This window comes from Macaca thibetana, chromosome 5, assembly GCF_024542745.1.
Source record: "Macaca thibetana thibetana isolate TM-01 chromosome 5, ASM2454274v1, whole genome shotgun sequence".
NCBI classification, from domain to species: domain Eukaryota; kingdom Metazoa; phylum Chordata; class Mammalia; order Primates; family Cercopithecidae; genus Macaca; species Macaca thibetana.
Window position 1 is genome coordinate 6,318,231 of NC_065582.1, and position 26,717 is coordinate 6,344,947.

Consider the following 26,717-nt stretch of genomic DNA (forward strand, 5'->3'; position numbering starts at 1 on the left):
GTTTAAAACTCTTTAACTGATTATGTAGTCATTAAAAAACAATATTGGTTTATGTACTAACAAGAAATAATATCTAATATACACTATCAAGTGATAAAAGCCAGCTATAGTTTATTACATGTATTCTCAATTTTTTAATTGAAAAAAAATTTATACCACAAATAGTTCACAGAAAAATGTCTGGAAGGAAACCTCCCAAACTATTATGAATGGTTTTCTTTAGGAAGTCCAGGTAGAAGATTTTCATTTTTTACTTAATAAGCTTTTGTATTATTTAAAATATTCTGATATAAACATGCTTTTATTATTAAAAATATTTATATTAAAAAATATTAAAAATAAACAAATTTCATAACTAACCTCAATTTTCTTTCCCACATCTTCAGTTTTCGCAACAAACTTAAATAACAGTTTTCTTGTTTTACCAGGAACTAGGCACATCTTTCCTTGAGTCGGATTTTCTAAAACTTCGTTTGCTTTGGATGCTTCTTCTATTACACAGAACTGGTTGTATTCCTGAAAGAGGTGAAGAGAGGTCATCAGATGTCAGATGTCTGCCAACACTAAATGCCAAGTGCTTTGGAGCTCATTTGGTTTTAACTCCACAAACACTGAAGCATTATGAAGGGTTACTAATAACAGGAAGTATTTTTATGCCAAATAGAGGCACTTATCCACTCACTACTGCCATAATAAAACAATTCACTACACATGAACTGCTTTTTGAAAATATTTAGATACCACTCTCCCAGAGAAACAGTTTGTTCTTTGTTGTGCTGGACACTACTGCTTATCACCTCCTTTTCTTGAAGAGTCTTTTTTTACTTGGCTTCTGTGATGCTATAATCTTTAGGGTTTCTCGTACCGCTTAGTTACTTCCTGTTTTTCCCACCTGGAGTGCAGTGGCACGATCTCGGCTCGCTGCAGCCTCAACCTTTTGGACCCAAGGGATAGTCCCACCTCAGTCTCCAAAGTAGGTGGGACCATGGGCATGTACCATCACACTCGATTAATTTTTCTATTTTTTGTAGAGACGGGGTCTCACTATGTTGCCAAGGCTGGTTTCAAACTTCCTGGGCTCAAGTGATCCTCCTGCCTCAGCCTCCAAAAGTGTTGGGATTACAGGCGTAAGCCACCAAGCCCAGCCCCATTCCTTTGCTTTCTTTCACGTCTTCATTTCTCTCTACGTTCACTTCATTGGAAAATGTATTTGTTTCCACATACACCACACCATTGTTGCTAGTATCTCTCACATACATTTGTCCTATTCTGTCTTATTTCCTTAATTACAAGCTTATATCCACAACTGTCTAGAGGACATGTCCACTACCACCTGAAACTCAGCATGTCCCAAAGTGAAAGTGCATCTGCCTTCCCAGAAGAGAACAATCCTCACAGATGAGTAAAGGAAGACACCTTTCATGTTTCCATCTATGGAATCACCATTCTCACCTGTTCAATAAATATCAAGACCTTTCAAAGAGCCATCTTCAATCCCAGCATATAAATTACCTTCATAGAAACTCTTACACAGTTCAAGTTTTATACTTTCCCACTAATTTTCATTTCTATTCCATGCTTATAAAACCTACTCTACTTTTTGTCTTATGGTTTATATTGTGAATTTCTTTTCTTTTAAGACAGAATCTCACTCCATCGCCCAGGCTAGAAATGCAATGGCACAATTTCAGCTCATTACAACCTCTGACTTCCAGGTTCAAGCAATTCTCATGCCTCAGCCTCCCAAGTAGCTGAGACTACAGGCACCCACCAACAAGTCCAGCTAATTTTTATACTTTTAGTAGAGATGGAGTTTCACCATGTTGGCCAGGCTGGTCTCAAACTCCTGACTTCCAGTGATCCGCCCACCTTGGCCTCCCAAAGTGCTGGCATTATAGGCGTAAGCCACTGCGCCTGGCCTGTATTTTGAATTTCAAATAAGATATATTCAGAATATAATCTAAACTTTAAAACTAATTGCTTTACATTCCATTTTAGAGTTTTTATTAGCTTTTAATTGTAGTAGTTTATGTTTTTTGTTAAAAAAAAAAAAAAGGAAAGAAAAGAAATGAAATAGTAGGCTATTAAGGGAAAAGTAAAATAAGAGTCCCCATACTTCACTTGAGCCCAGGAGTTTGAGGCTGAGATGAGCTATGATCACATCACTACACTCCAGCTTGTGCAACAGAGTATCTTTAAAAAAAAAAAAAAAAAAAAGAGTCCTTGTTTTGACCCTCTAATTTCATAATGAACAAAACAAACGAACACACACACAAAAAACCCTGCCATTCTTCCCTTGCGGAGCTTAGATTCTAGTGAGGAAAACAGATAATTTACCAAATAATCACACAGACAACGGTGAAACCAGTGTGATTAGTACCACTAAGGCTATGAGAGCCTGGCTAAGTGACTCAGTCATGTAAGTCAGGGAAGGCCTCCTTGAAGAAGTGATGCTTTTAAGTGAGAAAAGGCAAGGAGGAATGAACTAGTCGGAGAGGAGGGCAAACCAGTTCAAGCAGAGGAAAGGGCATGTATAAGAGCTTCTGTCCTTCATTCATGCTATCCCCACTTTTCAGCCACTATATGTACTCGGCAATGCAGATTTATCTATTTTTAAATGCCTCTTGTATCCCTAAATCTCCATTCCCAACACCAGCATCTTAATTCCAACACTTGTACTTTTGTACGTGGATTAATATAAAGAGCCTCTATTTGGCTTCCATGATATTGTTTCTATTTTGCTACTAAAGTTTCTTAAAACTTTAAGAATAAATTTCATGCTCTTGATTTAAAATTCTGAAACTGGGCCAGGCATGATGGCTCACACTTATAATCCCAGCACTTTGGGAGGCTGAAGTGGGTGGGCTCCTTGAGCCCAGGAGTTCGAGACCAGCCTGGGCAAAAGAGCAACACCCCCATCTCTATTAAAAAAAAAAACACAAAAATTAGCTGCACAAGGTGGCATGTGCCTGTAGTCCCAGGTCCTCAGAGGAGGCTGGGGTGGGAGGATCACTTGAGCCTGGGAGAGTAAGGCTGCAGTAAGTCAAGATGGAGCCACTACACTCTGCCTGGGAGATAGAGTGCGACCTGGTCTCAAAAAAACAAAAAACAAAAAACCACACACACACGCACACACACACAACAAAATAAAATTCTCAAACTGATTAGAGGAAAACCCTGGGTAAGGGTCTGAAGTTGAATAAAACATACTGATCTTCAGGTGACCCAGCTTCATCTAATCATTTATATTACAGAGATATTTCTCATTTCTTATAAATCAAGTTCTAATAAAACAGATAACATCGTTTCTTTATCACCATCCAATAAATAAAACACAGATAAAAGAATAAATAAATCTTGACAGACATCTATTTGCTAGCCTATCCCCGCTTAACTCTTCAAGGCTCCTTTAAGCCACCTGGCCTTACTTCCCACTACCCAGCATTATAAACCCTCTCATCTAGTGAGGCTTCACTTTCCCAGAAACACAGATGGTGCACTTCTGTTTCCATGCAGCATTTTCTCATTGCCAAACATGTTCTCCCCTCCCATCTTCTGGACCTATTGTAATTTCACCTTCATTCTTGGAACTCCCTCCGTTTTCTGTGGCATCCCCGCTACAGCTGTACTTCTTTCCAGCCTACAAAACGTAATTTAGTCTTCATTACCTACTTGGACAATCTTTGATTCTGTCCTGGCCCTTGTCCCCAGAATGCCTACATTTTAATGAGGTCGACATATGCTATACTCAGATTCAGCATGTTAAGAATATCTAACTCTCAATAAATGCTTGTTGGTGAAAGATTCACTACACTTTCTGGGTAATCAAAAGATGATTATCTACTAAGTGAGTTTATAACACAGTTGTAATGAAGTACTTGACAATATACTATATAATGCTTCAAATATATTCAAATGCAGGAAATATGATACGATCCCAATTCTGCAAGAAAAAAAGTTGCTTATATATTCGTGCCCAGAAAATGTCTAGGTTATTCAAGAAGTTAACATAGAGGGTGTGTGGGAGAATGGAGTGGAAAGAAGACATTTACTTTTCACATTATATCCATCTAGTCCATTTCAATTTTTTAAATGTCAAACATAAATTAGTTTCATAACCATAAACTAGTAACATTAACTAATAATGCTGAAGTAGAATATAAACCAAATTATTTTTTAAATTTTGTTCATTCTGAACATATCTTATTTGGAATTCAAGTATACATTATAAAAAAATATAAGGCCAGATGTGGTGCCTCACACCTGCAATCCTAACACTTTGGGAGGCTGAAGTCGGTGGATCACTGGAGCCCAGGAGTTTGAGACCAGCCTGGGCAACAGGGCGAAACCCTGTCTCTACAAAAAATACAAAAATTAGCCAGACATGGGGCAGGTGCCTGTAGTTCCAGCTACTTAGGGGGCTGAGGTGGGAAGATCTCTTGAGTCCAAGTTGAGGCTACAGTGAGCTATGATTGTATCAATACACTCTAGCCTGGGCAACAGAGCGAGACCCCGTTTCAAAAAAGACAAAATTAAAAAGTATATATATATACACTGTGTGGGTACATATATATACACACAAACACAGAGAATTCTTAGACTTCATAAACATAGAATGAAAACAAAAATTGGAGTAAGCAAAATGTAAACTTGAATTGCTAGAAGTTTAGAAATATAAATGTGTGTGTGTGTATATATATATATACATACATATAAAATTATTTTTTTTTGAGACAGAGTCTCGCTCTGTAGCCCAGGCGGGAGTGCAGTGGCACAATCTCAGCTCACTGCAACCTCCGCCTCCCGAGTTCAAGTGATTCTCCTGCCTCAGCCTCCCGAGTAGCTGGGACTAGAGGCACGTGCCACCACGCCCAGGAAATTTTTTTGTATTTTTAGTAGAGATGGGGTTTCACCATGTTGGCCAGGATGGTCTTGATCTCTTGACCTTGTGATCTGCCCACCTCGGCCTCCCAAAGTGCTGGGATTACAGGCATGAGCCACCATGCCCGGCCCTAGAAATATATTTTTAAATAAACCTTACCAAAGTTCATTTGTTACTATGAAACCATTAAGACATAAAATTCACTAAGCTCATTTTATTTAACACAAGCTACAATAAGGTAAATGTGGTAAAAACACATGAAACGGCACCATTACCTGGTTATTAAAGCTGACACAGAGCTTGGAAAACCTAATGGGATGTGGACAATCAGCCTTCAGATAAATATCAAACTCAACGGGAACATCAACATGAAAACTTGGGGCATGAAACTTGGCTTTGCATTGTACTAGAAATAAAACACAAGGGCTGCGTTATGCACAAGCAGACACCCATGAGCCACAACATCCTGTCAACCAAATTCATTCTTCAGAAAGATACATCTGCACTGACCATTCTTCCTGACTTCCGCACTTAAGGCATTTCAAGAGACAAATGAGCTCTTTTTATTATAAAAATAAAATTTAGGCTGAGCGCAGTGGCTCACGCCTGTAATCCCAGCACTTTGGGAGGCCAAGGCAGGCGGATCTCTTGAGGTCAGGAGTTTGAGAGCAGCCTGGCCAACATGGTGAAACCTTGCCTCTACTAAAAATATAAAAATTAGCCAGGCATGGTAGTGTACACCTATAATCCCAACTACTAGGGAGGCTGAGGCAGGAGAATCACTTGAACCCAGGAGGTAGAGGTTGCGGTAAACCAAGGTCACACCACTGCCCTCCAGCCTGGGCGACAGAGCGAGACTCTATCTCAAAAAGAATAATAAATAGGCCAGGTGTGGTGGCTCATGCCTGTAATCCCAGCACTTTGGGAGGCTCCGGTGGGCAGATCACCCAAGGTCAGAAGTTCAAGACCAGCCTGGCCAACACGGTGAAACCCCAACTCTGCTAAAAATACAAAAATTAGCTGGGCACGGTAGTGCACGCCTGTAAGTAATCCCAGCTAGTCAGGAGGCTGAGGCAGGAGAATCGCTTGAACCTGGGAGGCAGAGGTTGCAGTGAGCTGACATCATGTCACTGCACTCCAGCCTGGGCAGCAGAGTGAGACCCTGTCTCAAAAAAGAAAAATAAAATAAATACATAAATAATATAAAATAAAATTTAAATAAATATAGCTTCAAAACCATCTTTAATTTTAAAAATACAGTTACTCTTGAAATGTAGATGACAAGATTTTAAACGAAAAAGAAAATAATTTATTATTTCAAAATACCTACCTAGACAGTAAAGCAAAACCTTTTAAATAAGTATCAAGTGTTTCCAATAACACCTGAACTACAAATGAGAAAAGTATATCTTAAAACATAAATCAAGTATTTAAGATCCTAACTATCTTTATAAGTCACTGAGGGGATACACACACAAAAATCAGTTTATCTGTAACATGATTATACTTTGAAAATTCTTTCTTGACTTTTATGTTTATTATTCTGCATCTATTCATTTTGTAGAAAAAGACAATTTCTCTGACATCATACTGCAGATGTTAGCTACCCACCAAATGGCACAAAGTCCTGTACTCCTATTGTGAAAATATTGCTGCCAGCCAGAGAAATTCGGTCTGCCCACAGCTTCTGAGCAGTTTTCACAGCGAAGATGTCACAGTCGGGTTCTGGATCAGGACTTTCATTCTGCATCAACAGAGTTAACATTCATTCAACTAGTTGGAAAAAAACCACGACTTGCATTAGTTGATATAGATATAGGTATACATATTCCTAATACCACACTCTATATAAACAATTCCAACCTACCATTAAAACATTTATGAGGTTCTTTTCTATGCGAGACTTTTGGTCATCTTTCAGAGTTGAAGCTAGTATGAAGAATGAAGGAAAAACATTGTAAGTACTTATAATTAAGTCTACTACCCCCATTTATTGTTTAAAAAACTTTATATAACAATAAATACCTCTTTAAGATGACCAAGCACAGTGATTTGCACATAGTAAAAGTATACTAATTCTCTGGAACCGAATTATTCTTTAAATTTTAAAAAGCTTAAAGTTTTTTAAGCTAAATAATTTTATATATCAAGAATTTTACTCAAAAAACATGAGGTTACCTCTGCCAAGGAGTTCTAGGGAGTAAGTAATGTAATCCTTTAATTGGGCCATGAGGTAGGAGCACTTCAGAGCTGTAGTTAATATAGACGTGAGCAGAGTCCACCACCCTTCACTCCGATAATCACACATCACATAATCCAACAACCTCAAAGAAGACAAAACGTAATACTGAACCGGCTTCACAAGAAAGGGTTTGAAGAGTTCATGGAGAAAAAAGTACTTTCCTCATTTTACGTAAGTTTAGAAAAATCTTACTGAGATGGTTGAACAGCTATTCCCATATTTAGCTAAACGTGAGATTTCTTAAAGTGCTGAAAAAGATTGTGCCATCAATGGCACTTGAAAACACATTACAAAATGGAGTTTAACAGCAATAGAAATAAACGTGAAAATACGAACTCCTTCCACACCGATTTCTATTTCAATTTCACTTCAGATAATCCAAATACTTGTAAAAGTAAATCATGAACAAGACTCACTTCAAAGCTTTGGTATAATCCTTTGCGTAATAATATTCCTCTCCCATCTGAACCACTATAAAGGAAAGAAGATTTATGTATGTAATTTAAAGTCATTCAAAGTGGCATGCAATGGTGGCGTTTGTGGATACATACTTAGGTGACTTTTCATTCGCGGGCACTTATACTTCTTGAACTGTGCAACAGCATTGCTCAGCAGAGTTATGATGATTTCCTAGTAGAAAAAGTAGAGTGCAAAACATTTCAATACAAATATATTTTTTTAACAGTGTAAAAAATAGTTTATATTGGACACAAAACTTACAGAGTGAGCAACATTTCTCTCCTTCAGCTGAATGGCAAGAACTCCCACCTTTTCTTTTTCAGGATCAGAAAGATCAAAACCTGCATAAGATGAGACACAACCCATTCTAGATAGCTCATTTAATATAAATGTTCACATGAATATTGTATGTGTACACTCCTTGAAACCTTTATTTAATATAATCAGTTCAGATTCTTCAACATTCTAGAATCTTAAACATGCTAAGAGGCAGCTTTATTAACATGGAAACTTCCGTGTTCTGTTCTGATGGGAACATTATTGAGCTCCATGTTCTTCTACCTACTGGAATCAATGATCTGAAAAGCAATGTCAATATCATCCTCTATAGAGGATACACTCACTGGAGATTAAATAATTTCCTTTTTTTCTTTTTTTGAGACGGGGTCTCGCTCTGTTGCCCAGGCTGGAGTGCAGCGGTACAATCACAATTCATTGCAGCATCAACCTCCTAGGCTCAAGTGATCCTCCCATCTCAGTCTTCCAAGTAGCTGGGACTACAGGCACGTGCCACTATGTGTGGCTAATTTTTGTATTTTTTTGTAGAGATGGGGTCTCACTATGGTGCCCATGCTGCTCTCAAACTCCTGGCCTCAAGCAATCCTCCCGCCTTGGCCTCCCAAAGCGCTGGGATTACAGGCATGAGCCACTTCGCCTAGCCAATTACTGAGTAATTTAACAGTTCTAGTTCAATTGCTTGAATTAAATTATGTATAAAGCATTAAAAAAAATGCAGAGAAATTGTTTTTAGGGTAATACAAGTTAATGCTGTTTTAAAAAGTCAAATCAATTGTTACAGTTAACTGGAATTAAAATATTGAAATAAGACAGCAGTGGCATGTGTCATTTAAAACAAAAGATGTTCAAATGTTGTACTTTTTTTTTTTTTTTTTTTGAGATGAGGTCTCACTATATTGCCCGGTCTGGAGTGCAGTGGCTGTTCACAGTTGTTATCCTTCCGCCTCAGTCTCCCAAGTAGATGGGACTACAGGCATGTGCCACCACACCCACATAAATGTTTTAATCACATCAACGACTTTAATTATAAAGTCACTCTAAGATGTAGTGATACATACAAAGCATTCTAAAAATGAAAACAATGTTTAAAAAGCACACATTTTTACTTCAACATAATTTCTTATGCACGTGCAGCCAATGGAAAATCTATTATAGCTATTGCTGCCTTTTGAGGTTGACAGGAAAGGATGGAGGGAAAAATTATTTACTTAGTATTCCTTGTCGCCATGATCTTTGTCCATAAAAGTCAAGAACGCCTGTTTGTGTTTCTAAGGGATCAGGATTGGGATACATTATAGAAGCCTGTAAATTAAAACACAAACCTAAATAATAGTTTATGGAACTCATTGCAAATCAACTCTTGCCCAATCTTTGACTGAACAAAAAACTTTTCATAAATACAACCAACAAACATACATTCAATTATCAAATTTGTGAATATTTTAACATAAATTTTAACAAAAATTAAGCTAAAAATGTTTCATTTAATATTTAGGTAGTCTTATAAAAATCAATCTGATTCTGACGAATATTTCACAGTAATTTCTTCACTTTTTTAAATCTTTGCTCTAATAAACCAGTAAAAATATATTACAAATTATGCTCTATATTTATTCCACATGCATACATGCTGTTTGTGTAAATGAAAACAATGTTACAAGGAGTTTTACACATAAGACACTATCTCCCCTCTTTATCACTTCTGTATTAAGTGCTGTATTGTGGGGGAATATTTCTGGCACCAGAACTGACAGATTTACAGTGCTTTTTCTTCTTTTTAACTTTTCCCTCTGAAACCAAAATGTAATACATGAAAAATGTAGAAAACATTCAAAAGGAAAAGGATGAAAATCTAAATTACTTATAAACCTACTACCAACTCCCACTATTAAGAAAGTATGTTATCATTCTTCCAGATTTCACATGCAAAAATTTGTTAATGATTAATTTTCAACCTGCTTCTTTCATTTAAATATATTCTGTATATTTAACTCAGCATTAAATATTCTTCTAAAACATTATTTTTCATGGCTGCTTGCTAGTGCATATTTTAATGAATTCCCTACAGCCATTCATCTTATTTCTATTTTATAATTAATAAATCTGTGAGAACAACTTTATAAATAAATTTTGGTACTTATCTCAGAATTTATTAGCTGCCTTAGTATCTCCAAAAATTAAATTCTAGGTCAAAAGATATGCATAGTTTTAAAGCTTCTCAAATTATTATTTGATGGAAATATTATTTTACATTTTAACCAATGATATTAATGCCCAGTTCCTTACATTCTTATAAAATCTAGTTTTAATCACTTTTTAAAATACTGTGTTCAAATTAGAATATGCCAAACTTTAGAAATATAATACACACAATAAAATTATAAATCATACAAATAACATTGTAAAAACAGTTAACTCATCATTTCAGAGAAAAAATTCATTAAGTATTAACATACAATCTATTTGTTTTTGGAACAGTTTTAACGATAGTACTACTGATAATATTCACTCATCTTCAGAGAACTGCAGGTTTTAAGTGAAAATAAATTGATGTAACTCTATAAAAATAAATGTATTAAATATGTATACCACGTTCTTATTTTAAAGGTGTTTATAGGAAAACTGATATCTAAACGTAATCATCCAAGAAAAAGGCAAAATGAAACATCAAGTTTAAGAAACTATGCAATTAACACTATTCCTCAGACTCTTAAAGAGTCTCCATGCAGGAGGCCGGGCGCGGTGGCTCACATCTGTAATTCCAGCACTTTGGAAGGCCAAGGTGGGCGGATCACCAGAGGTCAGAAGTTCAAAACCAGCCTGGCCAACATGGCGAAATCCCATCTCTAATAAAATACAAAAATTAGCCCGGCATGGCGGCGGGCACCTGTAATCCCAGCTACTCAGGAGGCTGTGGCAGGAGCATCACTTGAACCCGAGAGGTGGAGGTTGCAGTGAGCCGAGACTGCACCACTGCACTCCAGTCTGGGCAACAAGAGAGAGACTCCGTCTCCAAAAAAGAGTCTCCATACAGGAAACCCCAGGAAGAGAAAGAAGTCAAAAGTTATCCCCTCCAGTGGGTCAAAACATATTTCTAAACTCTTACAGCAGTGATCATAAAACAAAACAATGGATTTATAGTGTAACAAGGATGAAAATGCGGCTTTTACTTTAAAGTAATTTTCTCTTGTCTAAATAGTCACTAACTTACTGCCAAAAATAAATTAGTTCTTCAAAGAAAAATGTCTGCTCAATTCACAGGTGAAAATAGAGTACTCGGGCTAAAACCAAACATCAGTGTAATTCCTAAAACTATAAAAAATAAAACTCATTAAATTTAAAGACTTGGAAAAATTATCGACACCAATCAGTTCTAGCTTCTTTCAAAAGAAGAATAACTTTTCTACGTGCTAGATAATACGGAGTCAGTAACTTACTTCGTGGTTACAGAGGCTTTTTGCAAGCTGTTTCCGCTCCTGGGCATAGTATGCTGCCTGCTGGTAATAGAAACCAGGATTCTGAGTTTGAATAGCTGTTAACCCTAACTTAATCGCTTCATCAAATAAATCTCCAAAGGCCTGGAATCTTAAAGAAAAAAAAAAATCAAGAAATAAAAAGGAATGAAAAGAAAAAGAAGCTTATTTCTGGTAATTCATTCTGGGAACCTTAACCTCAGCAGATTGTATTAAAATGGTGCTAGTGATGAACAGTTAATATTTGTTGTAATTTCTTTGTAAAGATTAATACACACTAACTATAGGTTACAGATAGGTTCTATATTTAAGTCATCTCTTCTAACAAGTCTTCATAAACATACCATCAAACTACATCTCAATATAGTTCCTACTACTCAAACAAATACACCCAAGTTCCTGGGAACAATTTCATTTTAGCAATTTTTAAACTTCATTCTCAAAAAGTAAGCTCCAAGACAGCAGGAATTTTGTTTACTGCTATATCCTTAGGACCTAGACACATGGTAGAGACTCAATAAATATATGTTGAATGAAAAAGATGGTACCATGAACTAAATAATTGCCATTAAGGAACTGTATACAATATCAATCTACAGTATTACCAGAAACATACAAACATACTTATGCTACATCATCAAAAACCTACTTAGTGACCAAAAACCTGGTTCAGTTTTAGAACCAGAGTCCATGCTATTTCTCCAAATACTATATATTATTTTTAAAAATATTCTAAAAGTACAATGTAAAACATACTGTTTAGACATCCATGCAGCATGCTCAAAAGACAACTCTGCACTTCCAATCTTTTTCTTACACAAGTCGATGTGTTTCCGGAACTGAGCAATGGCATCCAATGGGGTGTTGTGTTGAAAACACAGCCTACAGATCTGCAAAATGTAAAATTGATCCCAAAATAAAGGGAAAAAAAGAAAGTCAAAAGGCATATTCATTTAAAAACTATTTTGAGAATAACATTAAAAAAAGACTATGAAATTTCCTTCTCTGAAGCTCTTTGCAATACAATTAATTTTCCTCATCAGAATGGTTATGCTAAAACCAAAGGTTATATACCCCTTTTAGAAATGAAAGAAAATAACTCAGTATTTGTACATAATTTATTCTAAACTTTAGAAAAGCTTTTAAAAAATATGGAATAGAATTTTAAAATTATCCCCAATGAAGAACACAAAGATGGACTAAAATAAATGATGTCCAACAGGTAACAGAAAAGACTGATCGATTTTAAGTTTTAGATTTGCCGTAAAGCTAAAGATTTTCTGTAGCATAATTAAAGCAAAGTTACCTCTATATCAAACAAGTATTACAGAAATTCTTGAAAATTTTGTGTCTGGTATGCTATTTCAAAATAGTACTAATATTTACGTACGTGGGGTAAAAGGAAAAAAGAAACAAAGCCTAAATGTATTTCCATATGCTTGTTACAATTTTCACTTTTATTTTTTAAGTACAAAGGAACATATGAAAAGTCAGTCTCTTATCCATTCCTGTCCCTCGGCCATCTAATTTCCCTTTCTAGAGGCAGTTTCTGCCATATGCTTCCTGATATATTCTACACACAGATAAGTATGTGTGTGCCTTTCTATAAAACTATTGTTTTTATACAAATAACAACATCACACTAAATATGCTAATCTGTGACTTTATTCATCTTGCAATATATTTTGGGTATCATTCCATATCACTACATAGAGCTGCCTTATTCTCAATAGCTTTTAATATTCCTTTGTTTACAGTTATAATTTACATAACCAATCACTTATAATTGGGTTGTTTCTAATCTTTTCCTATCAGGAAAAAAACCGTGAATTAAAGCATCTATTTGGACATACATCACCAACACAGTGTCAGGCATCTTCAATATGAATGTGAAAAAACTAAAAGCAAACCAAATAGCTGTTGCTTGACTTCTGAGGGCACCTATTCCTGTGATGCCCAATCTCAAAATAAAATGCTCAAACAGTAGGTATAAAAGTTTCCTCTGGCCGGGCGCGGTGGCTCACGCCTCTAATCCCAGCACTCTGGGAGGCCGAGATGGGCGGATCACGAGGTCAAGAGATCGAAACCATCCTGGCCAACATGGTAAAGCCTCATCTCTACTAAAAACGCAAAAATTAGCTGGGTGTGGTGGCGCCTGCCTGTAGTCCCAGCTACTCAGAAAGCTGAGGCAGAAGAATCGCTTGAACCCGGGAGGCAGAGGTTCCAGTGAGCCAAAATCCCACCACTGCACTCCAGCCTGACAACAGAGTGAAACTCCGTCTCAAAAAAAAAGTTTCCTCTAAGGTGAATAGATACACCTTTTCTGTGCCATTAAACCAAGAAGGAGTCACATAGTTCGAATAATTTTATCTTTTAAAACTCAGTAATACAGGCAGCTTTCTTCTCAACTCCTCCTTGCTCCCACTGAAAAACAAATAAACAAAAACTAAAAAACCTTCCAAACTTTAGAAACCTCTAGAACTTACCAATTCAAAACACAACTACTATAGATAGGCTACTAAGAATCAAGGCCCTTCTGAGAAAAAGGATATAAAAGGAGAGATCATAATTAATCAAATACTAACTTTTCAGAGCAAAAACTAATTTTGATGTTAAATTTTTAAAAGATCATTTAATATTTAAACACTAATTCCCTGTATTTGGAAGCAGAACTATTACCTTGTAGTTTATAAATCCTGCCATAGTCTTAATTTCCAGAATATTAGTTTCATGGGCTCTCAATTCGTGTACAAGATTATAGGCGGTCCTATAATTCCTAAATGGGGAGGATGGTTAATAATGATATAAATTAGTTTAATAAACAATTTCTACAACCAAATCACTAGAAATAACAGAATATTTACTCAACATTTCTTAGTGCTCAAGAGCTCAATAATGTCAATCTCTGATTTCCTGATAAACGAGCTATTAATAAATATATGTGAGAGGAATCAATGATTTCATAAAGAACAGAACCATGACATGTGCATTGTTATTTTCATCATCAACATCTGTCAGTAACAAACAGGTAACTTAAAAAAGGAAATTGGACAACTGTTCAGAAAAATCAGCATTCTGCTAAAAAACTAAGTATTTTAAAGTACCATTACAAGCTCTCAAACAAATAGAAATTGTATTAGCAAAGGTGATATCAAACAGCACAGGTCAGCCAGGCACAGTGGCTCACACCTGTAATCCCAGCACTTTGGGAAGCTGACGTGGGCGGATCACTCGAGGTCAGGAGTTTGCGATCAGCCTGGCTAACATGGTGAAACCCCGTCTCCACTAAAAACACAAAAATTAGCCAGGTGTGGTAGCACATGCCTGTAATCCCAGCTACACAGGAAGTTGAGGCAGGAGAATCCCTTGAACCCAGGAGGGAGAGGTTGCAGTGAGCTGAGATCGTGCCACTGCACTCCAGCCCGGGTGACAGAGCGAGACTCCATCTCAAAAAAAAAAAAAAAAAAAAAAAAGGCACAGGTTAACAGCTTTTTAACCCCAAGTACCTCTATTGGTTAAGTGAATATTACTGGCCTCAGGGAAAGTCTACAGAGGAGGGAAGAATGTCCTCAGGGCAGCTCACGCTGAAGGAGAAGCATGGTGAGAACGGAGGGCCTGGTAGGAACAGGGCCTACCTTGCACATGGAAGGTAATGAGAAAATCTCAAAACAGGCTTTTCATAGAAAAAGTCTGTTCATAACTTCTCCAGGTAAAAGTATTTCTTTCCAGAATTACTTCTGAACAGAACTGAAATGGAAGGATTTAAACTAATACCATCCATAAAAATGAACTACAGGCCAGGCGCAGTGGCTCACACCTGTAATCCCAGCATCTTGGGAGGCCAAGGTGGGCGGATCACCTGAGGTTGGAAGTTCGAGACCAGCATGGCCAACATGGTGAGACCCTGTCTCTACTAAAAATATAAAAATTAGCTGGGCGTGGTGGCAGGTGCCGATAGTCCCAGCTACTCGGGAGGATGGGACAGGAGAATCACTTGTATCCGGTAGGCAGAGGTTGCAGTGAGCCGAGATCGTGCCACTGCACTCCAGCCTAGGCAACAAGAGCAAAACTCTGTCTCGAAACAATACAAATAAACTACATTAAAGCCAGTTATATGAAGTTGTTGAGATTCAGGAAACACAACTTGGTGCTCTGGTCCTTAAACCTCTCAAAACAACAAAGATTAGATATTTCTGCAATATTCCTGTGAATACTAAAATTATTTTTATTTATTTCTATTTTTCTTTCCCCTTCTCAATTCTGGGATAAATAGCTGTTTTTAATACCTTTGTCTTCAAAAACGGAGTTAAAGCTACAAAGAGGTCAAGTTTCATTAAATTCTCCTTGGTAAAAGCAAAGGACTAAAATGTTTAACCACTGCCAACACATCTGCAACTAAATCTTCAAAGCTCTAAGCAGAGACTGCAAATGGAAAATGAAGCAACTGATATTATTAAAATTTGTTAAACTAAAAAATAATTGAATTCAATAAATGCACTAGTATATAAACCTGTAAAAATCAGTAGTCTGATGCTCACTTAAGCAGCACATATACTAAAATTGGAACAATACAGAGAAGATTAGCATGGCTCCTGCACAAGGATGACATGCAAATTCATGAAGAGGTACATTTAAAAATTTATTTTGGAAAAAAAAAAGTCAAGTCTGATTTAGATAATGTTTAAATCAGTCTCTTACAAGAATTTTACTGAATATACACATAAAAAATAGTCAAGAAGATGGGGAAAATTTTAATATTACATTTCTGTGGCTCACAAAATTTAATTAATCAAACCAGAAAGCTTTATGAGACAATGAAATTTACTTCCAATAATAAAAATGAAAATTTTTTAAAATCCTAAAATATTATATTCCATTCATCTCCAGACTAATTCCTAAATCTAAGCAATATGAACACTTTAAAATTAATTATAGTTTGGTTGAGATTCAGAAATTGCCATTTCATGTTGTTAATATAAAAATAGGAAACATTTAGTTTGAAAGCTTAACAACTTACTTCAGCGCATTTTGTGTATCTTGTTTCAACTCACTGAAGAAAGCTATTTTGAACTGATGCCTAACAAATAAAAGCTAAAAAGAGACAAAACAAATCACTATTATACATATTTTATTTAAAATGTGAAAATTATAATAATGTGTATTACAAGGAAACATAAAAGAATGAAGAAAAATATTCAAAACTGAAATCCAAGAATTATTCCCACAAGCAAGGGTACAGTTAAGAAGGCTACAAAAATCTACCTTTAAGAACTTTAAGAGCAGAGTCTAATTTAAAATTAAATTAATTTTTAAAAGCTTTAAAAAAATCTTTAGAAATGCTGAAACCATTGAAAACATTAAAGTATTAAGAATATGTAATAATCACCTCAAAAATAGTAATAATCCACTCTAGAATGCTTCTATTATTGCAAAAAATCACATACCTGGTGTGTTGTTTTATTCAAAAATTCTTTATGAGATTTCACTCTTCTGATCTCAGTGTAGTAATAAGTCTGTGCATGTTCATAAAAGGCATTTTCCAATCTGTTAAAAAACCAAACCAGCATTTAAATATTACAGTTAATTTAAACCAAACTTTTCAAGAATCATATTTGTGAGACCTGAAAGTAAAACGGTGACAGAAATCTCTATTTTACATTATGAATAAGACAAAGTGAAGCAAAAGATAACCTGAATTTTCAGATTAAAGAGTCTAAAAACAAGACCATCCAAAAGCCATTTAAAATTATTTATAATACAGGATACAACAAATAAAAATACCTTTTTCTGATTCATAAACACTTGGTAATCTCTTTTTTTTTGAGACAGGGTCTGGCTCTGTCACCCAGGCTGGAGTGCAGTGACACAATCTTGGTTCACTGCAACTTCCACTTTCCTGGTTCAAGCGATTCTTGTGTCTCAGCCTCCCGGGTAGCTGGGTCTACAGGCATGTGCCACAACGCCTAGTTAATTTTTGTATTTTTAGTTGAGGTGAGTTTTATCATGTTGGCCAGCCAGGCTGGTCTCGATCTCCTGACCTCAAGTGATTCGCCCACCTTGCCCTCCCAAAGTGCTGGGATTAGGATCACAGGTGTGAGCCACCGCTCCCGGCCTAAAATTTGGTGGGAATCTCTAAAAGTACATTTGCCCTACTATTTTATATTTTTATAAAAAGTCTGAAAAAAATTATTACTCAATTAGATTTCACTTTTTTTGTGATTTTAGTATTTAGGATTTAAAGGAATAAGAAAACTAATGGGCAAATAACCAAAAATGAGAACTGGCAAATAAGGTGGAAACATTTGTGTGATTTAAATCGTCCATCATTCTATAACCTACACAGGAACAAGACAATTTGACCAGAGATGGATACACAACTCAAGTTTTCTTTGGTGAAAAGAAGTCATCAGGAGTTATCTGCCTAGGGCATGAAAGAAAGCAGAACTCATAGCCAGATAAAAGACGAACTTAAATATCAGATATTATATTTTAAATTTGATTTTCTAGGTTAAAATGTTATTTATGTATTTTGAGACAGGGTCCCGCTCTGTTGCCCAGGCTGGAGTGCAGTGGTGGGATCAGGTCTCACAGCAGCCTCAGCCTCCTGGGCTCAAGTGATCCACCCACCTCAGCCTCCAGAGTAGCTGGAACTACAGGCATACATGACCACACACAGCTAATTTTTATATTTTTTGTAGAGACAAGGTTTTGCCATGTTGCCCAGGCTGGTCTCAAATTCCTGGACTCAAGCAATCCAACTGCCTCAACCTCCCAAACTGTTGGGATTACAGGCACGAGCCCCCATGTCCGGCCTTTTAAGATTTTTCTATTTTCAAAACTGTAGTTTTAAAAATGTTAAAATATGACAAAATTAGAATCAACCTTGAATCAAATAATGTGTGAAGGAATGTATTAACCTAAGTTGTCCTTTAAATTTTGCAAATGGGGGCCGGGCGCAGTGGCTCACGCCTGTAATCCTAGCACTTTGGGAGGCCGAGGCGGGCAGATCACGAGGTCAGGATATCGAGACCAGCCTGGCTAACACGGTGAAATCCCATCTCTACTAAAAATACAAAAAATTAGCCAGGCGTGGTGGCGGACGCCTGTAGTCCCAGCTACTCGGGAGGCTAAGGCAGGAGACTGGCGTGAACCCCGGAGGCGGAGCTTGCAATTAACGGAGATGACGCCACTGTACTACAGACTGGGCGACACAGTGAGACTCCGTCTCAAAAAAAAAAAAAAAAAAAATTGCAAACAGCAACAAGGCACTGACTAGAATGTCTAATGTTATGGTAGCCAGAAATATGTCTACAGGCTATTCTGAATGATTAAAAAAAGAAAACCAAAAACAAAAAATCCTTCTCAACAGGGAATCGGTATTAGTCTAGATCGTCTCAGTAAATACCGAAGATAAGTGTGGTTTTAGTTTTCAAGCTGAATGTGCACTTAAGAGAAAAAATACCCGTTAAACAGTCAATACAGAAGACTGAGAGTAAGTAGCCTGGTAAGTGCTATTATTTCCTCTAAACCGAGGGACACAGAGTCAAATCTTTCCCTCGCGTTAACCGTGACAGGCTACAGAGACACCACAGAATATAGAGCATAAGTGTTGTAAGACTTCCACTTTTTAATTCATACACTTCTTTATTATTTGAGCTTTATCTGGAGAAAACCTTATAACCTTATAATTCACAAACATAAAGAAAGAAATGACAAATCTAGTCAAGACATAAGGGGGTTGGTGAAAAGACTAATTCTTTTACCAGATACTCAAACATTACGCTTTTAAGGCAACACCAAACAATTAAGAATGCTCTTTTAAGGAAAGAGACCTTGAGTGTTCTTTGTTCTACAATAAAAAAAAAATCCAGCTGATTCAGTCTTCCCGTTAAGTGATTTAAACCAGCTGAACTTCAAATGTCCATGCTTTTTTATGACATTCCCCTGTCCGAAATAAACACGACTTCCTCCCACTAATCCACACCTTCAAGCAAGGTGCAGACCTTCCTCTTCCTTAAACCTTCCAGATCACACCTATTCATTTCTTCTCTGAAATCCTGTAAAGCTTACAAACTATATTACAGAATTTACACTTGCAGTGCTCTGTGGGATTTAACATGGATGCTTTCGGTCTCCACAATTAAATCAGCTTCTTTATGAAGGTAGGAACCTGATCAACTTGTTTTAGCTGGACAAGATGCACACGTACATACTTATATACAAATACGCACACAGTCATCTATATTTTATTGTTTGACCTGTCCTGAAATAGAATTTATCCTACCAGATAATTAGGTTAAACTTTTAATTACAAACTGCTCCCTATTCTAACTTATTAGAAAACATGTATATTTACTCTTAGCAATAATAATATAAAAATCACCTGGAGTTCATTTTCTGCTACCACTGCACTAGCATATCAAGCAAGCACATTTTTCAGAGCATACAAACATATATTTTAGCCACTGCAACTAACTTTGAAAAACTAGCACTGATTCCAGGAGAGAGGAGCTACCAGTTTTCAGGTAAAGGACACTATTCTAGCTTCTAAGTTATAGATGCAAATTTATATCTAAAAGGGGTGTTCTTGAATTTTGTAAAGTACCTAAGAGGCAAAAATATTCACACAACTTTGGAGGACAAAAGGAGGAACTACTGTGTACGTAAAAGGAAGTTATACTGAAGGTAGATCCTATGCTAACAACTGCAAATAAAAGGCACAAGAGCAGAAGCAGGAGCAGCAGTTGGGGCTGGGGGGAATGAGGGGTGGGGTCCTTACATCCTTTCTTCCTTTCCCCTCCAGCCTTTTCAGTAAAAGGGGACAGAAGGGGGACTGAAATACTGCTTCAATACCGTCCTGCCCAGCCAAATGCTTACAGCAGTTCCGATTTTTAATTTATGGAAAGACGAAGATCAGAGACAAAAATCTAACTGCACGGATCTGTACATCTGCATACATTGTTTTGTATTTTTAACAACGGAGTTCAGGCCCATTGAAATTCTTTGCTTCAAATAATTTTAAACTAATTAGAAAACTGCTTTCAAGGCCGGGAACAGTGGCTCACGCCTGTAATCACAGCACTTTGGGAGGCCGAAGTGGGCGAATCACCTAAGGTCAGGAGTTCGATACCAGCCTGGTCAAGATGGCCTGTAATCCCAGCTACTTGGGAGGCTGAGGCAGGAGAATCACTTGAACCTGGGGGGCGGAGGTTGCAGTGACCTGAGATCGTGCCACTGCACTCCAGCCTGGGTGACAGAATGAGACTCCATCTTAAAAAAAAAAAAAAGAAAAGAAAACTGCTTCCAATATTTTCCAGAGCCATTTTTGGCATATTTTCTCTATAGCACAACTTTCCTCTGAGAAGCATTTGCTTTCTTACTCATTATTCAACTGTCACCTTTGTTTTGAAAGGCAAAGTAAGTGTGTGGTTTTTAAACAGTTGCTAGTAAGCATGACACAGGCAGCCTACTGTCCTAAGAGGAAAGGTCTGAACGTTGGAAAAACTTACTTTTTAATAAAAGAAAAATGCTTACTCGAATCATTAACTTGGACAACTCCTGTATTTTGCTTTGAAATGATCAGCAAACTTCTCCAATACAAAAGATTTTCACAATCACTCCCAATGCATTACAGAAGTTTTATAAAGATTATAACATATTGACACTTAAAAAAACACTAATGAAATCATTGTAGCATGTATATGTAATACCTCAAAAGGCTCTGAAAGCACAGGAGTAAGTGTGCCATCAGTAGCTCTGCTACTTCCCTCCCAGATCAATGAGATGAAGATGTCCCAATATTCAGCTTTACTCTCCCTCTGAAGATAAAATATAAATCTGAAGAAAGGGTCTATGTGTTTCCTTATCTCCAATGGACTGTCTTATGCACTCCCCATCTCGTATCCACATACTGGAGGCTATGAACCCAGGGAACTTGCTTTTTACTCTGTTATTTTGACAAAGTACTCCTTATGTAGATGTTTCATTATCCACAACAAAACTACAAGTGGTTAAGGGCAGGGCCCCATCCTCTGTTTGTCTTGAATCCATAACCACCTAAATTTGAAAGCTGAGGCAGGCAAGATCACTGATGGTTAAGGTAGGGTTCTCAAGCTCAGCACTGCTGACATTTCAGTCAGGTAATTCTTTGTTGTGCAGCACTGTCCTGTACACTGTACAGTGTATGGCAACATCCCTGGCCTCTACCCACTAGAACCCAACACAGCAACCCCCTCAGTTGTGGCAATCATAAAAGTCTCTAGGCATTGCCAAATAGTCTCTGGAAGGTAATGTTGCTCGGTGAAGAGTCAGTATGGCAGGGTACAGCACAGAGGACAATGGCTTTCTAACAAAGGCTTCACTGAAGCCTTAAATGTTGAGTAAGAGAGAGCCCAGAAAAAGAGAGCTGGCAAGTGGGCATGACTATGAAAGCATCTGATAAGGAACAGCACTGCGAATAGGAAAGCACTGAAGTGCAGAGTCAAGGGGGAGCTGTCCAGGCCTGGAGAGTTGAGACCAGGTGTGATGCTGGGATGAGCCTCAGTGGAAAGAAAAGCTGCCTGCGTGTGCTACCAGCTGCCCCTCTCTTCTCTCTGTTCCCTAATGGTAATATGTCTGCATTTAGGGAACCAAACTCATTTATTCTTTTCCTCTGAATTCCAAGTAATTATCTCAATGTTATCTTCGGCACCACTGACTTGATTTCCTGTGGTGTGAATTCTACTGTTTACTGCTTCAAGTGTGAAGGTTTATTTTGCTAACTGCATTTAAGTTTCTTTGCAATTCATCTTTTCATTTGATCCCATTCCTCTGCATGTTCTCTGCTAAATATACGCTTCTCTTTCTTAGAAGCCTGGTCATTTATATACCAGTGAGAAGGCCAGGTAACCTCCTGCAGCAGATCATTTTCAGAGGTTTGCTTCTGAGAAAGAAACAAGTGCAAGAGAAGCAATAATCAAAAATAAATAAAACTCTTCGAGTTAACAAAAGACACATGCAGAATGAAAAGGAAAACCATTTTACAGTCAAAATCAATGAAAATATTCATATCTAAATACATCCTAGCATAAAATGTACTACTACAAAACTTCGGTGTAACAATAAATGCTACAAAACAATGAATAAGGGCCACGTAATTTTTGAGGTAATGTTGTGTCTCCAGGTAATCTGCCCTTTACACACAAAGGCTTTATAAAGATATTTAAGATATGATAGGGCTCAGACCCTTCCTAAAAAACTACTTACATAGATACATCGACATCTCAAGAATGAAGCAAAAAGAGGCCAGAATGGAATGGAGACACTCTCACAAAAGAGGACAGAATGTCACTCAAGGACATTAGGTAATTACTGGAAAGTATAATGGAAAAACATACAAACTTTGTTTCTTTAAATAAAGTTGACCTAGATGCACATATGGAAGAGTGTTAATGAGGACAGGTTAAGTGGAAGATCACTGTGTATTGTATGAGCACATTTATGGTTTTGTGTTTGTGGGTGCGGCGTGGATACTATAAAGAAATACATACATTTCTTCCTATACAAAAAGACATTTTTTTGGAAGGAAACTTAAGAAACTGTTGATATTGGTTACCTCCGGGAATTGGAGAGGATTGAGAATTTGACGAGACTTTTATTTTTACTCCATAGCCTCTGTATCATATCAATGTTTTCCATGAACATGATTTTTTAAAAACATAAATGGGTCTAAGCTACCAATTTCTCAATTCTTAATAATCTAAAAAAACAAAACTTTAAAAGACCTCTACTTACCTTATAATATAACCCACAAGGTGGTCAGTGTGCGGCAGTACGAACAAAGACTTTCCTGAGAGCTCACATGCATTGCATAAAGCTGCAGCCCTTTCTGAAGCAATGACGTCTTCTCCTGTTGATAATCCCCATCAAGATGAATGAGAAATAAAATAACTAATGTGCTTCCCAAATAAATATTTCCCCAAGTCTGAACAATAGAATTAGGAATAAAAACCCAAACGGCTTTTATCACATCAACAGGACTCACGGGTTCCTTGAGAGCTCTGTGTGGTTCTTAGAGGTTACACAGTATATGCCTTTTAGGAAAACATTGCAGAATTTTCTACGGAGCCAGGATAGGTGGCCAAGTAATGCCAACAGATATACCGCTTAACTATTTCAAAAAACATAACTAAAACTGAAAACAATAATTCATGAAAGAAGTCTCCAAAACCATTTTGGATGCTGTAAGTTTCAACATAGAAACAAAAATATATTTTGGTCTACAAAAGCCTGGGAAAGGGGAAATAAGAATCTGAAACTAAGACATTTTCCAAGAGAAAACTACAAATCCAGCCTTTTTCTTTGCCTTACAGAAAATTAATGAAAAAATTTCATATAAGGAATACAGTTTCAAATCTATCTTAGATAAGTAAATTATATTCCTTTTTGGAAAGCTTTGGAAGCCAAAAAAATTATACTCTTGTAAAAAAATTCAAGTGAATTAATTGTTTTGTGAATTAAACATGTCTTCCTATATCCCCTATATAAGAAGACAAGTGGAACTAGGGGAAGAGGACTTAAGATTTGCATTCTTTACTATCTTTAATTTTTTACAATAAGCATTTGCCCATGTATCATTGGTGCTTTTTAAAGTTAACACACTATCAGCCCTGTAACTGAATGCATAAAAGATTTAAACATCCAAAAAACTCCTATTTCCCTTTAATAAGAATTGGAGGTATAAAACAATTAATTAATTAAATAAACTTTTGATACCTGGGGGCAAAGGGGTTTTCTTCTGAATCAGAACGACTGCAACTTTTGTGTTTCTTCCTTGTAAACTTTGCCTGCAGTGAAAAAGCAATAATAACACATTATTTTAACTTAAAAAAATGTATTCACGACTTCACATAAAATACAACCTTGGTAATTCAACTGAAGATAAATTTCAACTAAAAAAACCAAGATCAGAAGAAATCTTTTCCTGTACACAAAGCACATATACGTCACAATGATTTAAATTCTAAAAGTAGGATCTCACATCTTCTAATCTTAAAAATCTTCCTTAAAAGGAACAGATTAACTTACACTTTTAGGTAAAAGTTATAATGCAACTTACTTCTTTATGGTGATACACTGCAGAGTAGTCATCCAAGAGAATTAATTATTTGAAACTTAAATAGTGATAAAGCAAAGTGTTTTAAGAGACTAAACAGTAAATTACTGTCTCCAAAAAAGATAATAAATACAAGAAAAACATTTGGAAATTGAGACCAATTAGTCTTTTAAATTTCTTCACATACCCAGCATTAAATACAGTCAATAATTATGCTACCTGTGAGGAAGAGAACAAGATTAATTGGAGGTCAATCCCCAAGTGACCACTGCAGCCTTCAAGAAATGTTAGTGAATAACACACATGTGCAAACTGAAATAGCCGCCCTGACACAGAAGATCATACCTGACTATCTCCACTCTGGTGGCGCACTCAGACTGCTTTTCTTTCCACTGAGGCTCATCCCAGTCCAGTTCATAGAACACAACCACCAGGGCTGGCACCAGATTCAGATGCTTATTCATCCAGCCAGTCTTTAAGATCCCTTTGGGAATGTACCACTCATATGAAGTTCTCTGCAAACATTGGCAGAAATTGAAAAGTTACCTGAGAGCAGCAGAAACCACCTGTTACTGAGTGCCAAGCACTTTACGGGCATTGATCTCATTCAGTATACACACCTCCCATTTTTGATTAGGAAACTCAGGCTTACCGATTCAGAAAGAACTAGTAAGTGTTGAAGGTGGAATCTCAATCCTGGAGAAGCTATACGTCCCATTTAAAGAATGACTAAAGCCAAAGAGTTTCTATCAGCCCCATAACTGAATGCATAAAATGATGATGCATGTCTAATGATGTCAAGGGTCTCAAATACTTTGTAAAAAAAAAAAAAAAAGAAGTAGTCCATTTCCAGGTAAGTTCTACTTATATTATTCACCATTCCAGCTTCTGTTCTTATAAAACTGCTCAAAAAAAAATACTACTTAAAATCCCATATGGCTTTGTTTATTTCAAAGACATACTGCTATGATGGCATTTCACCTCACTTGTGGATGAAGTAAAAAGCAGAGAACAATTCTTAAACAGAAGCCTTACAGGAGTCACTTGGGTCTGAGCACTAAGTGCCACACAGTGGGAAGAGGATGCTGTGGATTTGAGTGTTAGCCCTGAAGGATGCAGTTGAAACCTCACATTCCTTCCAAATCACCTGCGCTAGCTCAGACTACTCCACTTCATGTTGATCCAATGTCTGCCTCCGCTAAGGAAAGATGAAGTCTATAAGGAAGGCTGACACAAAATAACATGGGGACTCAGCCAAGAGCTAGGAATAGAGAAATGAAAAGCAGCTTGAATTCAAGCATTAAAAGAGGAGAAAAGAGGGCTTGTGCTGGGCCCCCTGCCTTCTTGACACAAACATGACACTAAAGAAAAATAATTGCATAGGCCTGGTGCAGTGGCTCATGCCTGTAATCCCAGCACTTTGGGTGTAATCCCACCACCCAGGCTGAGGCGGGTGGATCATGAGATCAGGAGATCGAGACCAAACTGGCTAACACGGTGAAACCCCGTCTCTACTAAAAATACAGAAAATTAGCCGGACGTGGTGGCAGGCGCCTGTAATCCCAGCTTCTCGGGAGGCTGAGGCAGGAGAATGGCATGAACCCGGGAGGCGGAGCTTGCAGTGATCGCGCCACTGCACTCCAGCCTTGGGGACAGAGCGAGACTCCATCTCAAAAAAAAAAAAGAAAAGAAAAGAAAAATAATCGTGTAAGGGTGAGGGCTGGGATGCTATTACTTGCACAATTTCAGACAGCTCAGTTTCCAGGGCTGGATATATGAAATGGTGTCTCCTGTGTGTGGTTCTCAAACACACACAAAATAATCAGCTGGTGACCAAGTCCTGTATTCCCAGAGACCAACTGAGGAGGCATGCAATCTACATTTTTAATAAATAACCCAGGTTATGATGACATACTTGGTCCAGAGATTACTGTGTCAGAGACACTGCTCTAGGGCAAAAGGAAAAAAAAGGGTATGGTTCAGAACTAAAAGGGTTTTATCATCTAATTTTCTTTTTTTTTTTTTGAGACGGAGTCTGGCTCTGTCGCCCAGGCTGGAGTGCAGTGGCCGGATCTCAGCTCACTGCAAGCTCCGCCCCCCGGGTTTACGCCATTCTCCTGCCTCAGCCTCCCGAGTAGCTGGGACTACAGGCGCCCGCCGCCTCGCCCGGCTAGTTTTTTGTATTTTTTAGTAGAGACGGGGTTTCACCGTGTTCGCCAGGATGGTCTCGATCTCCTGACCTAGTGATCCGCCCGTCTCGGCCTCCCAAAG

General features: G+C 37.3%; 1 protein-coding gene and 1 pseudogene across 2 annotated transcripts in view; one reads left to right on the forward strand and one right to left on the reverse strand.

The window, feature by feature from the left end:
• TRAPPC11 (trafficking protein particle complex subunit 11) overlaps window positions 1–26,717 on the reverse strand; it is a 54,435-nt gene that overhangs the window by 22,515 nt on the left and 5,203 nt on the right. For both annotated transcript variants that reach the window (XM_050792545.1, XM_050792544.1), the window contains exons 3-19: window positions 24,792–24,961; window positions 24,107–24,177; window positions 23,126–23,240; window positions 16,798–16,897; window positions 16,371–16,444; window positions 14,033–14,129; window positions 12,110–12,243; window positions 11,318–11,465; window positions 9,089–9,182; window positions 7,845–7,924; window positions 7,676–7,754; window positions 7,541–7,595; window positions 7,061–7,206; window positions 6,750–6,811; window positions 6,494–6,626; window positions 5,158–5,288; window positions 361–516 (exon numbers count right to left, since the gene is read on the reverse strand). In XM_050792545.1, coding sequence (XP_050648502.1) covers window positions 361–516; window positions 5,158–5,288; window positions 6,494–6,626; window positions 6,750–6,811; window positions 7,061–7,206; window positions 7,541–7,595; window positions 7,676–7,754; window positions 7,845–7,924; window positions 9,089–9,182; window positions 11,318–11,465; window positions 12,110–12,243; window positions 14,033–14,129; window positions 16,371–16,444; window positions 16,798–16,897; window positions 23,126–23,240; window positions 24,107–24,177; window positions 24,792–24,961 — 1,845 coding nt within the window. The remainder of the gene's footprint in view (window positions 1–360; window positions 517–5,157; window positions 5,289–6,493; window positions 6,627–6,749; window positions 6,812–7,060; window positions 7,207–7,540; window positions 7,596–7,675; window positions 7,755–7,844; window positions 7,925–9,088; window positions 9,183–11,317; window positions 11,466–12,109; window positions 12,244–14,032; window positions 14,130–16,370; window positions 16,445–16,797; window positions 16,898–23,125; window positions 23,241–24,106; window positions 24,178–24,791; window positions 24,962–26,717) is intronic.
• LOC126955772 (uncharacterized) lies at window positions 15,884–15,996 on the forward strand (annotated as a pseudogene).